A 14469-nucleotide genomic window follows, 5' to 3' on the forward strand; every position below is an offset into this window, starting at 1 on the left:
AGATGTTCCTCTGGGGGGAAGGTGTGGATGTGGCTAGGAGTTAACTGAGCAGCCACTAACTGAAAGATTCATGCACACTCCTATTGCAGCTGCCCCCAAATTTCAGTGATTGCTAAAGGTAAATTTGGTGGTGAAAAGCCCAGGAGCTGCAGTATGGGGGAAGACTAACACCTCTAACTTCTTAATTGCTGGCTGTGCCCCCAGTGGTGTTGTCTGGCCCAACAGTGTTCTGGAACTTCATCTAAGTCTGTGCCCAGGACCTGTGGCTCACTCACCCACCCCTTGTTGCGCTACTATATCTCCCGTTCCAACACGAGGCAGCAAATTGTTGCATAGCTTTCAGTAATGCACTTGGTGTATGTCACTTTCCCCATCTAAAATTAAGGATATGTTACAAGGATGGAGTTAAAATGATCATTTCCTTTTTGAAAGCATTGTCAAACATTAAGGTATTATACTGTATGGTATGTTATCTCCTTTAGCGTATGGCTTACTCTTCCTGCTAGGAGTGTTTTCTTTTCCAGTGTGTTGTTTACTGTTATGAAAGTACCTTTCTTTTTTCTTTTTTTGTATGTCAGTCTAACTTGCCAAAGAGGATTAAAATTAATGGAAAATAATGGGAATCAAACTGGAGCCCTTCAAGAATTGTGGGAAGTTAAGTTAAGCCTTCTTCTGGCATTACTGTTAAGAGCTCAGATTTACAAAAGTGGAGTAGCAGTGCTTTTATTTTAATCCTTTTTTTTTTTTTCCTTTATCCCTGAGCTTCTATACTTAGTACTGTGGATTGATGATTGGCTCCACAAGGCTTAGCATATACTTTCCGCCCATCTCCCAGTTAGTTCATTCCCTAGATTCTCTAAATATCATTCTAACTGCATTTGCAACGTTTAGGAGTCCTGTAGGACCCTTGCATCCTGGAAGCAAAGAATAAGAAAAGTAGGAAGTCTTGACTTGTAAACTGTGTTAGCAACATATCATCTAAATTGTTTACTTAAAATGTGCGCAGTTTTAGGCTGCAGCGTGGGTATTGAGGAAACATTCAGAAGCAAAATGAATTTAAATCTTGAGAATTTGATCTGAATAACAATGTTTTAGCAAGTTTAGTTTTCTTTTTTCATTCTTTCCTTTTTTTATTTACAATACATTTATTTAAATTAGAAACAGCACTCACTGACAGGATGATATAACAACTCTGGAAGCTATCAAAGCTTTATAGTTTTAATTTCCTCAAAACAATTGGTACAACTGAACTGCTAATTTTACAGTGCTGTGAAACTGTAATTCCCTTGTATTCAGGGGGCTTTTGTTTGGTCAGATTGTTGCCTTTACTGGCTGGTGGTTGTTGGTCAGTTGCATTGAAGTACTACCTGGCAGCTAGCACAATCTTCCCTTGACTCAAGAGCAGAAACCTATGGTTTCAAGCTGAAGAACCAACATTTTCAACCTTGGTTCTGCAGATTTGTGCTGTGTTTAGGTTTGATGTAATCTCATTATAAGAGGGAATTAAAATCACCCTTAAAGTGCAGAAAGGAGAAGTCACCCAGCTTTTACAGTTGTAGGTAGTCTTGCATTTTTTTGAAAACATTGAGTAGATTGAGTAAAGACCCCTGGAGGATAGTGTTCTTAATGTAATAGTTCTCTTAATGTGTCTTACTTAACTTTCTCCATTTAGTTCCTCAATGAAATAGATGTGGCAAGAAGACGGGTCCCGTTGTGTATCCTGCACTAACCGAGCCAGCAAGTCTGGCACAGAGCAGTGTCTTGAAGAGTGTAGGTGCTGTACCTGCTGTGGGAGTATCACCATCCTTTCAAGTGCTCACTATAGAGTAGTGGGATACCATCAGTATTTCAACCAGTGACCAATGGGAATCATTTGTTCCTGTATAGCAGGGGTGTGAAATGCATGATCCATGATCTGAATGTGGCCTATAAAAGTGAGTTATCTGGCCTGCCATCTTTCCCAGGCCCAGAATAGAGGAGTGGGGGCAGGAGATGTGGCAAAAAGGCTACCATCTGTGCCCCTCTCCAGAAATCTGTCTCTGCCAGCGTGAGAGGCTGGGGTTGAATTCCTCAAGGCGGGGATCTCTCTCCCTGTCTACATGACAAAAGCCTGGTGCCTCGGAGGCAGATGCTCTGGTCGCCTGGGGGGGGGGGGGGGGGGGGGGAAACCCAACCCACCGGCCCAGGTAGCCAGTGAGGCTTTTTTAGATTGGTTGACTTGTGGCTAGCAATGGCAGCTTCGATTGGACCAGGCTGCTGTGGTCAGAGAGGTTATTTAAAGGCCTGGGCCAGGAAGAAGGCAACCATTAGCCATGCGGTCATCCAGGTGAATCTGAAACTGGCTCTCTCTTCATAAGTGCGTGCTCGAAGAGTGACCTGCCTCCAGAGGGAAACTCCAACCACCTCTGGATGATGCGTGTGAGTAAGCTACTCGAGATCAGACTAGATATTTAGCTTACAGTAACTCAGATGTGTGTTCAAATGGCTACCTCAGCCACACTGGTTTGCTCTATGGGATTCCTCTGATATTGCTCTACCTTTTACCCTGTTTCTGCCCTACCCCCTGTAATCAATGAAGTTCTCGTTGTGACCGGTGTGGGAGATTTATTGAGGGGTGGGTCTAAATTATGCCTAGGAGGCCCCTTAGGTCGGTGGACTAAGGGAGGCTTCCCTAATAAGCCCCTGACTTGGGGAGGTGCCCCAAGTGCTGTTATTGGGTCTAGTACCCATTGGACAATCAGGCCTGTGTTTTCCAAGGTGCGCAGAGCCAGAATTGAGTCCAGAGCCTTGGATGGTGGCAGTGGGAACCCCAGGCTAGTGGGTGTGCTCCAGTGAAGGGGTCGGCCAGACGTGAGGCGCTCCAGGGAAGGGGTCGGCCAGACGTGAGGCACCCCAGGGAGGGCACTCGGAGCCTGGAAGGTGGTCGCGCGCAGTGAGGTGGGCGGCTCAACACAGGAGCACCCCCTCCTGGCCTGCCACTCATGGTGGCAGGGGTGGGATCCGAATACCCTGCTGTTTTAAAGGCATAATTTGGGGAAAGGAATAGAGTCACCGAAATCCCTTGAGCAAACAATTTCTAATTTGGCATCGGGTCGACTGGATAGTGTAGATAGTCAGGATGGTGGACGAGTATGTCTGGATGACCGTGCCTGAACTGAAAGAACTGGCAAAAGAGAGAGGCCTTCAAGTGAAGAAAGGGCTAAAGAAGGAAGAGGTGGTTAAACTCTTGTGCACCAGTGAGTCAGAACCAGTGTCAGCTTCACGCTCGTCAAGTCCTGAGTCCGACCTGGAAACACAGTCCCGCTCGTCAAGTCCAGAGGCTGCCAAGAGATCACCCTCTGAGGGGGAGCAGCAGAGACTCCAGGAGCTGGAGTTAAGGCTGCAGCTGGAGGAGAAGAGGATGGAGACGGAGGCAAAAAAGCTGGAAGCCCAGCGCGAGAAGGAACAACAACAGCTAGAAGCTAAAAGGATGGAGCTGGAGGAAAAAAGGAAACAAAGACAGCTGGAGGAGAAAAAGCTGGAAGCCCAGCGTGAGAAGGAACAACGACAGCTGGAGGCCCAGCGTGAGAAGGAACGGGAACAATGACAGCTGGAGGAAAAGAGGATGGAGATGGAAGCCCAGTTGGAGGAAAGAAAGCTGGAGCTTGAGCAGAAAAACCTTGAGGCTCAGCTCCGTCTGCTGACCAGTGGGGGAAACGCAAACGCTTCGCAAGCGTCCGGGGAACACCCCAAACTGGACATCTCAGCCTTCACTCACTACTGAGATGGAGACGATCCTGCGGTGTTCCTAAGCAACTTTGAAAGACAAGCCCAGCGGTGTAAGGTGCCAGAGGAAAAGATCATGATGTACTTGTCTGCTCTGGTAGAAGGCGGCATGGCGGTGTTCCTGAACAGCCTGCCCTCAGATGCAGCTGATGACTATAATGCCTTTAAAGCTGCAGTGTCTAAAAGGTTCAAGTTAGGACTGGACTATTTTCGGAAAAAAATTCCAGAATATGCGCCCACAACCCGGAAAGTCATTGACTGATTATGTGGCCCTGTTGGACGACACATACATTAAATGGTTAGCCGAAGCCAAGGCTGACACTTTAGAAAAGTCACGCCATCTCATGGTGCTGGAACATTTCTGTTTTTGGTGTCTGAGAGAGGTTAAGACCCTGGTCAGGGACAGGGGCCCCAAAAATGCTCATGAGGCCGCTGAAATTGCAGACTGACTGTTGCTAAACCGTGAGAAGCCTCCCTACTCTGGGAAGGAACAAAAAGGGTTCCAAAGAGGGGGGAAGGGAAGTCCAGGTCAAAAAGGGGAAAGGCGGCCCCAAATTCGGACAAACCACCCAATTCGGAAAAGGGGGGGTGCTATAACTGCGGGGAGCCGGGCCACATCAAGCCCAACTGCCCAAAGCTGAGCAATAGACCCAGGCCTGTCAGGCGTGCAATGGCCGTGAGCAGTGAGGGGGAAGGCCGGAGCCACTCTGAGGGGAGTTTCTGTTGCTACAGGATCACAAACTCGGAGGAGGTGATGGCCCCCCACTGGACCAGGATAACGGTAAAGGAGAGGACCCTTGTAGGGGACCTGGACATGGGGTCCAGTGTGACGTTAATCAATTCCAGCCTTGTCTCACCTGCAGACATAAGCCCGGGGAAGACCCTTACTATTCAAGGGGTGGGGCCCCCACCTCTGCCCATACTGGTAGTCTGTGCACCTGTTGTGTGGAACGACTGTGCAAAGTACCTGGAAATGGGGGTACTGGAAGGGGCTCCGGTCACTATCCTGGTGGGACGGGATCTTATGGGGCAGGAATCCCAGCTCCGGAGGTGGGAACAGAGCCAAAGCCCTGTACTGTTCATGCGGTGACTCGGCTGCAGAGCAGGAAGGCTAAAGAGGGGGGGTTAGAAAATCCCCAGGAGACAGCCACACCATTGGCCGCAGTGGAAGGGACCCCTGCAGATGGCGGTTGCACACCAGTCCCGGAAGGAGCTAGCGACCCCGAGGGTGGGTTAAGTGACAGTCCCAGGGAGGTGTGTATTCCATCAGTGTCAGAGGGAGGTGAGACTATCAGGGAGGAGACCCAGGAAGTCCCTGAGGGTGAGAGTGCACTCCCTGCAGGAGCACCTGAACTCCCTGCTGGGCAAGAGGAGTTCAAGCGGGAGGTTCTGGAGGACCCCAGCTTGGAGGGACTCCAGCAGATGGCTTGGGAGCAAGAGACTGAGTTCACACTGGACAAAAGGGAACAGGTGGTCTGGGATAAGGGGCATCTCTATCGGTCATGGATGCCGAAGAACCATGCCGAGACCTGGGAGCCCCAGCGCCAGCTCATAGTACCCCAGAAATACAGACAGCAGTTGCTTGCCATGACTCATGATTTACCAAGTGCTGGTCACATGGTCAGGGAACGGACACGCCAGCAGTTGCAGGTGAACTTTTTTTGGCCCAGAATTGCCCAGAATGTGACGGACTATTGCAAATTTTGCGAGACATGCCAGCGGATGGGCAAAAGTGGGGACAAGAGAAGGGCTCCCCTGCAGCCCCTCCCTGTCATCGATCAACCCTTCCACAGGGTGGCAGTAGACGTTGTGGAACCGCTGAAGCATAGGACTCGTAGAGGAAAGAAATACATACTGACTCTAGTGGATTTCGCAACTCAGTACCCGGAGGCAGTTGCCTTGACCTCCCTTGAGGCACCCGTGGTTGCGGACGCCCTAATCAAGGTCTTATGTCAGCTGGGTTTTCCCTCCGAGATCCTGACAGATCGGGGTAGGAGCTTCATGGCAGAGGTGATGAAGTGCCTGTGGGACTGCTGTGGGGTGGAACACCTTAAGACCACAGCCTACCACCCTCAGACAAATGGGCTGGTGGAAGGGTTCAGTGGGACCTTGAAAGGGATGCTAAAGGCCTATGTGGACTCCAACCCCAATGACTGGGATGAGAAATTGCCACATCTGCTCTTTGCCTACCAGGAGGTGCCCCAGGAGTCCACTGGGTTCTCGCCCTTCGAGTTGATGTTCGGGAGGCAAGTTCGAGGTCCTCTCGATTTAGTGAGAGAGGAATGGGAGGGGAAGATCCCTTCCACAAAGACCTCAGTGGTGGAGTTATATGCTTAACTTTCGTCAGAACCTGACATGATGAAGGTGGTACGGGACTCCCTGGGACAGGCCCAGGAGAAGCAAAGGTCCTGGTATGATGAAAAGGCCCGCTTACGTACCTTTGAGTGGGGTGATAATGTGATGGTTTTCCTGCCACTAAAAACAGACAAGCTGCAAGCCTCTTGGGAAGGTTCTCATGCTATCCTGGACAAGACTGGATGATGTGACCTATGTAGTGGCTATTAGGGATAGAAAGCCTAAGACAGTTCATATGAACATGCTAAACCCTACTTTGACAGAAAGGAGATGGTATTCTGGGTTCCCTCTGTTGAGGGAACACCGGAGGACCCAGAGGAGCCGGTCATGTATGGTGACTGGGATGGCGAGGCAGGGATCGAGGAACTCCGCCTGCCGGATCATCTGCCCTCCCAGGACAAGGACCAGCTGCTTTTAGCGGTCAAGGACTTTGAGACATGTGTTCTCCAATAAAACAGGTAAAACGGACCTGGCAGTACACTCTATAGAGACGGGCAGCCATCGCCCTATATACTTCCGACATTACCCAGTTAATGAGAAGGTGAGGCAAGAAATAAAACAGGAGATCGCAGAGATGGAAGAGTTGGGGGTAATCCAGCCTTCAACGAGTCCCGCACTTGTAGGGAGGCAGTTAGACGGGCCAAAGCTACCATGGAGCTGAGGATGGCATCCCAAGTAAAGGATAATAAAAAATTATTTTTTAGATATATAGGGAGTAAAAGGAAGGCCCAGGGAGGAATAGGACCCCTACTAAATGGGCAGAAGCAATTGGTGACAGACAGGGGGGACAAGGCTGAACTCCTCAACGAGTTCTTTGCCTCAGTGTTCCTAAGCGAGAGGCAAGACAAATCTCTCACTGGGATTGTAGAGAGGCAACAGCAAGGTGCCAGACTACCATGCGTAGAACCTGAGATGGTGCAGAGTCACTTGGAAGAACTGGATGCCTTTAAGTCGGCAGGCCCGGATGAACTCCATCCGAGGGTACTGAAGGCACTGGCTGACGTCATTGCACAGCCACTGGTGGGAATATTTGAATGCTTGTGATGCACAGGCCAAGTCCCGGAGGACTGAAAAAGGGCCAATGTGGTCCCCATTTTCAGGAAGGGGAGGAAGGAGGACCCGGGCAACTATATGCCAGTCAGTCTCACCTCCATCCTTGGCAAAGTCTTTGAAAAAATTATCAAGGCTCACGTTTGCGAGAGCCCGGCAGGACAAATTATACTGAGGGGAAACCAGCACGGGTTCGTAGCAGACAGATCATGCCTGACTAACCTAGTCTCTTTTTATGACCAGGTTACAAAACGCCTGGACGCAGGAGTAGGGATGGATGTCGTATACTTAGACTTCAGGAAGGCCTTCAATACGGTATCCCACCCCATACTGGTGAACAAGTTAAAAGGCTGTGACTTGGATGACTACACAGTCCGGCGGGTGGTGAATTGGGTAGAGGGTCACACCCGGAGAGTCGTAGTGGATGGGTCGGTTTTGACCTGGAAGGGTGTGGGCAGTGGGGTCCCGCAGGGCTCGGTCCTTGGACCGATATTCTTCAATGTCTTCATCAGCGACTTGGACGAGGGAGTGAAGTGTACTCTGTCCAAGTTTGCGGATGACACAAAACTGTGGGGAGAAGTGGACACGCCGGAGGGCAGGGAATAGCTACAAGCAGACCTGGACAGGTTGGACAAATGGGCAGAAAACAACAGAATGCAATTCAACAAGGAGAAATGCAAAGTGCTGCACCTAGGGAGGAAAAATGTCCAGCATACTTACTGCCTAGGAAATGACCTGCTGGGTGGCACAGAAGCAGAAAGGGATCTTGGAGTCCTAGTGGACTCCAAGATGAACATGAGTCGGCAGTGTGACGAAGCCATCAGAAAAGCTGATGGCACTTTATCGTGCATCAGCAGATGCATGACGAATAGATCCAAGGAGGTGATACTTCCCCTCTATCGGGCACTGGTCAGACCGCAGTTGGAGTACTGCATGCAATTCTGGGTGCCGCACTTTAAGAGGGATGTGGATAACCTGGAGAGGGTCCAGAGAAGGGCCACTTGTATGGTTAAGGGCTTGCAGGCCAAGCCCTACGAGGAGAGACTAGAGAACCTGGACCTTTTTAGCCTCCGCAAGAGAAGGTTGAGAGGCGACCTTGTGGCTGCCTTTAAGTTCATCACGGGGGCACAGAAGGGAATTGGTGAGGTTTTATTCACCAAAGCGCCCCCGGGGGTTACACAAAATAATGGCCACAAGCTAGCAGAGAGCAGATTTAGACTGGACATAAGGAAGAACTTCTTCACAGTTCGAGTGGCCAAGGTCTGGAACGGGCTTCCAAGGGAGGTGGTGCTCTCCCCTACCCTGGGGGTCTTCAAGAGGAGGTTAGATAGGCATCTAGCTGGGGTCATCTAAACCCAGCACTCTTTCCTGCCTATGCAGGGGGTCGGACTCGATGATCTATTGAGGTCCCTTCCGACCCTAACATCTATGAGTCCCTGGGCCAGTCCGGTGGTACTCGTCCGGAAGCAGGATGGGACCATCCGGTTCTGTGTGGACTACAGGAAGCTTAATGCTATTACCACCCCTGATGCATACCCTATGCCCAGGATGGACACTTTGCTGGATCGCCTGGGCCCAGCCAAAGTGATCTCTACTCTCGATCTGTCTAAAGGATTTTGGCAGATGGCACTGGACCCAGATGCCATAGCCAAGTCTGCCTTTACCACACCTATAGGTCTATATGAGTTCACAGTTTTACCTTTCGGTATGCACAACTCTCCCGCCTCTTTCCAGAGAGTGATTAATAATCTGTTGCAAGGATGTGAGCAGTTTGCCATGGCTTATGTTGATGACATCGCTATCTTCAGTCAGGATTTTGAGTCGCACCTGATTCACCTGACCACCGTGTTAGGTAAGATCAAGCAAGCTGGTCTTACTGTGAAAGCCAAAAAGTGCCGGTGGGCACTATCTAAGGTAATCTACTTGGGTCATCGTGTGGGTGGAGGTCATATTGCTCCCTTGTGGGACAAGATCAAGGCCATCAAATACTGGCCGCCTCCACAAACCAAGAAGCGAGTCAGAGCCTTCCTGGGCCTGGCGGGTTACTACCAAAGATTTGTCCCTGGGTTTGGGGCATCCGCCGCCCCGCTGCACAAGCTGACCAAGAAGGGCAGCCCGGACCTGGTGGTCTGGAAGTAGGGGTGCCAGGAAGCATTTGACACCTTCAAGGCTGCCCTGGTCAAACAACCAATCCTGAAGGCACCGCTCTATGATAAACCCTTCTACGTGACAACGGATGCCTCCGACGCAGGACTAGGAGCTGTACTCTTACAGGAGCACCAAGAGACACGGCAACCCGTGGTGTACCTCAGCCGGAAGTTAATCCCTCGGGAGCAGAACCTGTCATCCATCGAGAAGGAGTGCTTGGCAATCGTCTGGGCACTGAACAAGCTGAAGCCCTATTTATGGGAACAACAGTTCACTGTCCTGTCGGACCATGCCCCACTGCAGTGGTTGCAGACCATGCAAAACACTAATGCCAAGCTGCAGCGATGGGCCTGGCAGCTTCAAGAGTTCAACTTCACTGTCGAGCACATCAAGGGAAGCCAGAATGTGATAGCGGATGCCTTGTCACAAAAGGACTCTGGGTAGTGGGTCCTCTGGGCTCAGGACTAGTGAAGAGATCACTAGTGTAAGACTGCCCATCAGGTTTTATGGTTTCTGTATGTTATTGTTATAACTCGTTCCATGTTTCAGGTTTTTCTTTTTTTTTTCCTCTTCTTCTGGCATCCCGTGGGAACTCCCTGACCCGACACGCCCGGAACCACGGCCCTGAGAGGCCCTGTGTCCGGGCTTATAAAGGGGGGGGAAGTGTGGCAGAAAGGCCACCGTCTGTGCCCCTCTCCAGAAATCTGTCTGTGCTAGCGTGAGAGGCTGGGGTTGAATTCCTCAGGGCGGGGATCTACATGACAAAAGTCTGGTGCCTCGGAGGCAGATGCTCTGGTCACCTGGGGGGGGGGAGGCCAACCCACCAGCCCAGGTAGCCAGTGAGGCTTTTTTAGATTGGTTGACTTGTGGCCAGCACTGGCAGCTTCGATTGGACCGGGCTGCTGAGGTCAGAGAGGTTATTTAAGGCCTGGGCCAGGAAGAAGGCAGCCATTAGCCATGCAGTCATCCAGGTGAATCTGAAACTGGCTCTCTCTTCATAACCGCATGCTTAGAGTGACCTGCCTCCAGAGGGAAACTCCAACCACCTCTGGATGATGCGTGTGAGTAAGCTACTGGAGATCAGACTAGATATTTAGCTTACAGTAACTCAGATGCGTGTTCAAACAGCTACCTCAGTCACACTGGTTTGCTCTGTGGGATTCCTCTGATATTCCTCTGATATTGCTCTACCTTTTACCCTGTTTCCGCCCTACCCCCTGTAATCAATAAAGTTCTCGTTGTGACTGGTGTGGGAGACTTACTGAGGGGTGGGTCTAAATTATGCCTAGGAGGCCCCTTAGGTCGGTGGACGAAGGGAGGCTTCCCTAATAAGCCCCTGACTTGGGGAAGTGCCCCAAGTGCTGGTATTGGGTCTAGGACCCATTGGACAATCAAGCTTGTGTTTTCCAAGGTGCGCAGAGCCAGAATTGAGTCCAGAGCCTTGGATGGTGGCAGTGGGAACCCCAGGCTAGCGGGTGTGCTCCAGGGAAGGGGTCGGCCAGATGTGAGGCACCCCAGGGAGGACACTCAGAGCCTGGAAGGTGATTGCACGCGGTGAGGTGGGCGGCTCAACACAGGAGCGCCCCCTACTGGCCCGCCACAGGAGACACCATCTTATAGAGTTTGCATCCCCTTGTCAACCTTACAGGTAACATGGCTGCAGAAAGAGGCGTCGGCAAGCACCTCTTGCAGCTGCTACAAGTATTACCATTCCCCAGTATAGGTGGCAATGGAAACTGGTGATACTTGATGATAGGGATGAGCAGGAGTAGCTGCAGTAGAGGCTGCACGAATACCTCCCCTTGCAGCAGCATGAAGCTGACGAGAGGACTTGCATCCACGTTAACCTCCTGACTGCTAGCTGTTTTAATGCTTCTCTGTCCATGGTGGCAAAGCTTCTTACCCCAGTAAGAGCTGAACTTCCAGCTTCCCTGTCAGCACCATGGGTGGAGTCAGCTGAGCCCAGAGCAGGTTAGCCTGCAAGGAGTATAGCCCATGGACCTATCTAAATCACAGCAGAAGCCCTGCCCCTGCCCCTCTGCTGCTGAGTGGCTAAGGTAAAAACCACAGCATTAACTGCCTCTTGGCTACTCAGCAGCAATGGGGTGGAGGGTGCGTGGCAAAAAGAGCGAGATTAAAGGCACCACTGGGTTGCAAACTGCTGCATTTTAGGTAGGTTGCTACCAATGGACCAATTGAGTTTGCCATCCCTGCTGTATAGGTATTAGAAAATTTATTAAATTGACTATTAATTTCTTTGTTTGGACTCTGTAAATGTGGCAGCCACTGACACTTCAGGTTTTGTCATTTGGCAGTACTTTTTTAGATAAAGGGTTTTTCCCCCTTACTTCTGAGGGAATGCCAGTCCTGGTAGTATTTCTTATTTTAACAGTAGGTTATATTTTGAATGTGTGCTCTTTTGAAAGATTCTACCAAATGCAAATATATGTGGACCTTAAATTACAGGTGCACAGAACCATCAATAGGACTTCATTATTTTTGTTTCTGACTGTTACAGTACTTAAATTTAATAGCAACTTCCTTTAAAGAATCCTGTATTGTTTTACAAATAGTAATGAATTCTGATTTCCTCCTTTCAAATGTGCCTCCATTCTCATTTTTACAAACATGGTCATAGACCCCTTAATTTCCTTACTGTGTTGTGGTGTAACAGCAAAAATCTTTCCTATTCCAAGCACCATTCTAAAGAAAAAGCAGTTTGTTTACAGTTAATTTTAGCTGTCAAATAATTGATTGGATAGAATTCCTATTACAATGTTACTGATATTTGGCTATGGGCTTCTCCCTGCTGTCTGACCTTTGCTGCCACAACTTGGTGGGACAGTTTTATGGAGAAAGTAATGTAGAAGCCATGCTCAGCTAGGCATTTGTCTACAGTGCCAGCACAGGAATTTTTTTGTGCTATGACTAGACATTGGAAAACAGCTCTTTATGTTAAACCTCTTGGTGCAGTTCTAGAGAACTAAAAATGAAACTATTTCAGTGATGAGGAAAGCCTTTAATTTTTGTGAACTTCATATTTTATTTTAGCTTTATTTTCCAGGAATTAATGACTACATTACCAAATAACCTTTAATGTAATGCAGCCAGCATATGATGTTCAATTGTTTGAGGTCTACTCCTTTGCTTTTTCAGATGATAAAATATGGTGTAATTGGCACAAAGTTCTTGATTGAAGATTTGCTTCACTGGAAAACTCTCTATGTTGCTGGACGCCTACAAAAGCCGGTAACTACATTGATTTGTTTAGTGCCTTGTACTTTAAATATGGAAATACAGAAAAGAAAAAAATCAGATGCCATAGAAGGTAGTAGGGGTGTAGGTTGTAGTTGTGTTGGTCTAAGGATATAGGTGGACAAGGTTCTTTAGGTGAATCTGATATCTTTTATTAGACCAACTTAAAATTTGTCTGCTTATAGAAAGTAGGGTTAATTTTCAGGTGATCACACTCTTGCTAAGGCAGTACTTAACTGTTTGTCCATGGACTAGGGGATACCGTTCTGCTGGAGCACAGCCTTTCAAATAGGAAATAAAGTAGAAGTTACTAGATAGACTACCACATTTTAGCTAAATCTGGGCATAGCATTCGTAGCATCTTGGTCAGATCATGTTTTAAATAGCTGGATTGTACTTGAGTATTTGTAAAAGGATAGTATGGTATTAATTATGACATACATTTCAGGATTAGTTGTAATTTAGTGTAGCTAAGAAACTGATATTTTTCAGAAAGAAAGCTGCTTTGCCATACCAATATAATCTATCTCATTGTATTATTACCACACCTCCGTTCAGTGATATGGACTGTGTTACATCAGGGATGCTTGGATAGCCTCTCTGCAGGTCAGCATTGTATGAAACGTTTCTTAAATGTATACTTAAGCATTCTGTTAGACCTCTAGGTGGCAGCTAGTCTGAGTTAAGTGAGAGAGAGAGAGCTAATTTCAAAACTTAGGAAAAAGTGTGAGAAGCTGCCTTTATTAGTGTAAAAAAAATCAGTAGCAGGAAGCTTAAACAGTTAAGTGTTTACCTGAACCTGGATTTTTTTTTTAAAGGTTTCTTTCATTTTGAACCCTCATCCTCTCCAATAAATGTATTATATTTTTAACTTTTTTGCTGGAGCGTTTGGTCTATTCGGCTTACAATGGGTATAGCTTGGCCATGCTATGAATCCCTTATTTACCTCAGAGGAAGTTGTGCACTAAAATGTACAAAACATTTTGGCACTCTACATTTAAATGCTCTTAACAATAAGTAGCCAGAGACCTTTTCATGCATGTGTTTTTAATAAGCAGGAAGAAGTATTGGTCCAAATCCTTTTTATTAAGTTAATAAGAGTTCTAGCTAGCTAAAGACTTTGTATTTAATTCCATTGTTCCACTATAGGTATGTAGCTGAAGACTTGAACCCTCTCTCCTTGTATCCATCCACATGTAGAGCCAGAATATATAGAGTTAATCACCTGTTAGGCAATTGGAACTTGAAACAATGTCACTTACACAAGTTATTAGCAAACCTTCTGTTTATTAACCTTCCAATTATTTATGGTAAAAGTTGTTTTTTTTTTGGTGGTGGCAGGTCCACCACTTGTTTGACATTCTATTCTGGTCTGTAAGTCCTTAGAATGAAAGGTTTTCCCTCTGTAAAATATAAAACATTTCCCTGAATCAAGAGAAATCAAGGAGAACATTATACTTAGATCATATCAAGTTATTTTCTTTTTTACAAAGCTGAGAAATTTGTACACTAAGCTTCATGGTAAGGATATAATAAAAATATGAATTCTATATTTTTGTATATATACCATGTGTATAATACAAATTTTTGCAAGTACACACCATTTTACTATCTTTTGAAAATTTTGGCTCCTCCAAATGCTCTAATAATATATCTGCCTCAGTCACCAGTTTCTTGTGGAACATGAGCTATTTAATAGTTTTTGAAAAGGTGTTTTTTTTAAACACCCTTAAACATCTGTTTTATATTTCCAATAACTACAGTGTCTGCTGAGAGCTAGTTGTCTTAACTATTGATTTTATTGACTGTAACAGTACTCAAGTGCTTCCTAAAAATGAACTTTGCTTAAGTTTGTAGAAGTAGTTCACTTCAGTGCTCTGTGCTTTAGCAGAAGCT

At 47.6% G+C, this 14469-nt stretch overlaps 1 protein-coding gene across 5 annotated transcripts in view; it reads left to right on the plus strand.

Moving 5' to 3' along the window:
• Nucleotides 1-14469, plus strand: part of TAMM41 (TAM41 mitochondrial translocator assembly and maintenance homolog) — a 60566-nt gene that overhangs the window by 10570 nt on the left and 35527 nt on the right. For 4 of the 5 annotated variants that reach the window (XM_019496058.2, XM_019496004.2, XM_019495961.2 and 1 more), the window contains exon 3: nucleotides 12475-12567. The exons of the other annotated variant lie outside the window; for it this stretch is intronic. In XM_019496058.2, coding sequence (XP_019351603.1) covers nucleotides 12475-12567 — 93 coding nt within the window. The remainder of the gene's footprint in view (nucleotides 1-12474; nucleotides 12568-14469) is intronic. 5 annotated transcript variants of the gene reach the window in all.

This window comes from Alligator mississippiensis, chromosome 12, assembly GCF_030867095.1.
Source record: "Alligator mississippiensis isolate rAllMis1 chromosome 12, rAllMis1, whole genome shotgun sequence".
Taxonomy (NCBI): domain Eukaryota; kingdom Metazoa; phylum Chordata; order Crocodylia; family Alligatoridae; genus Alligator; species Alligator mississippiensis.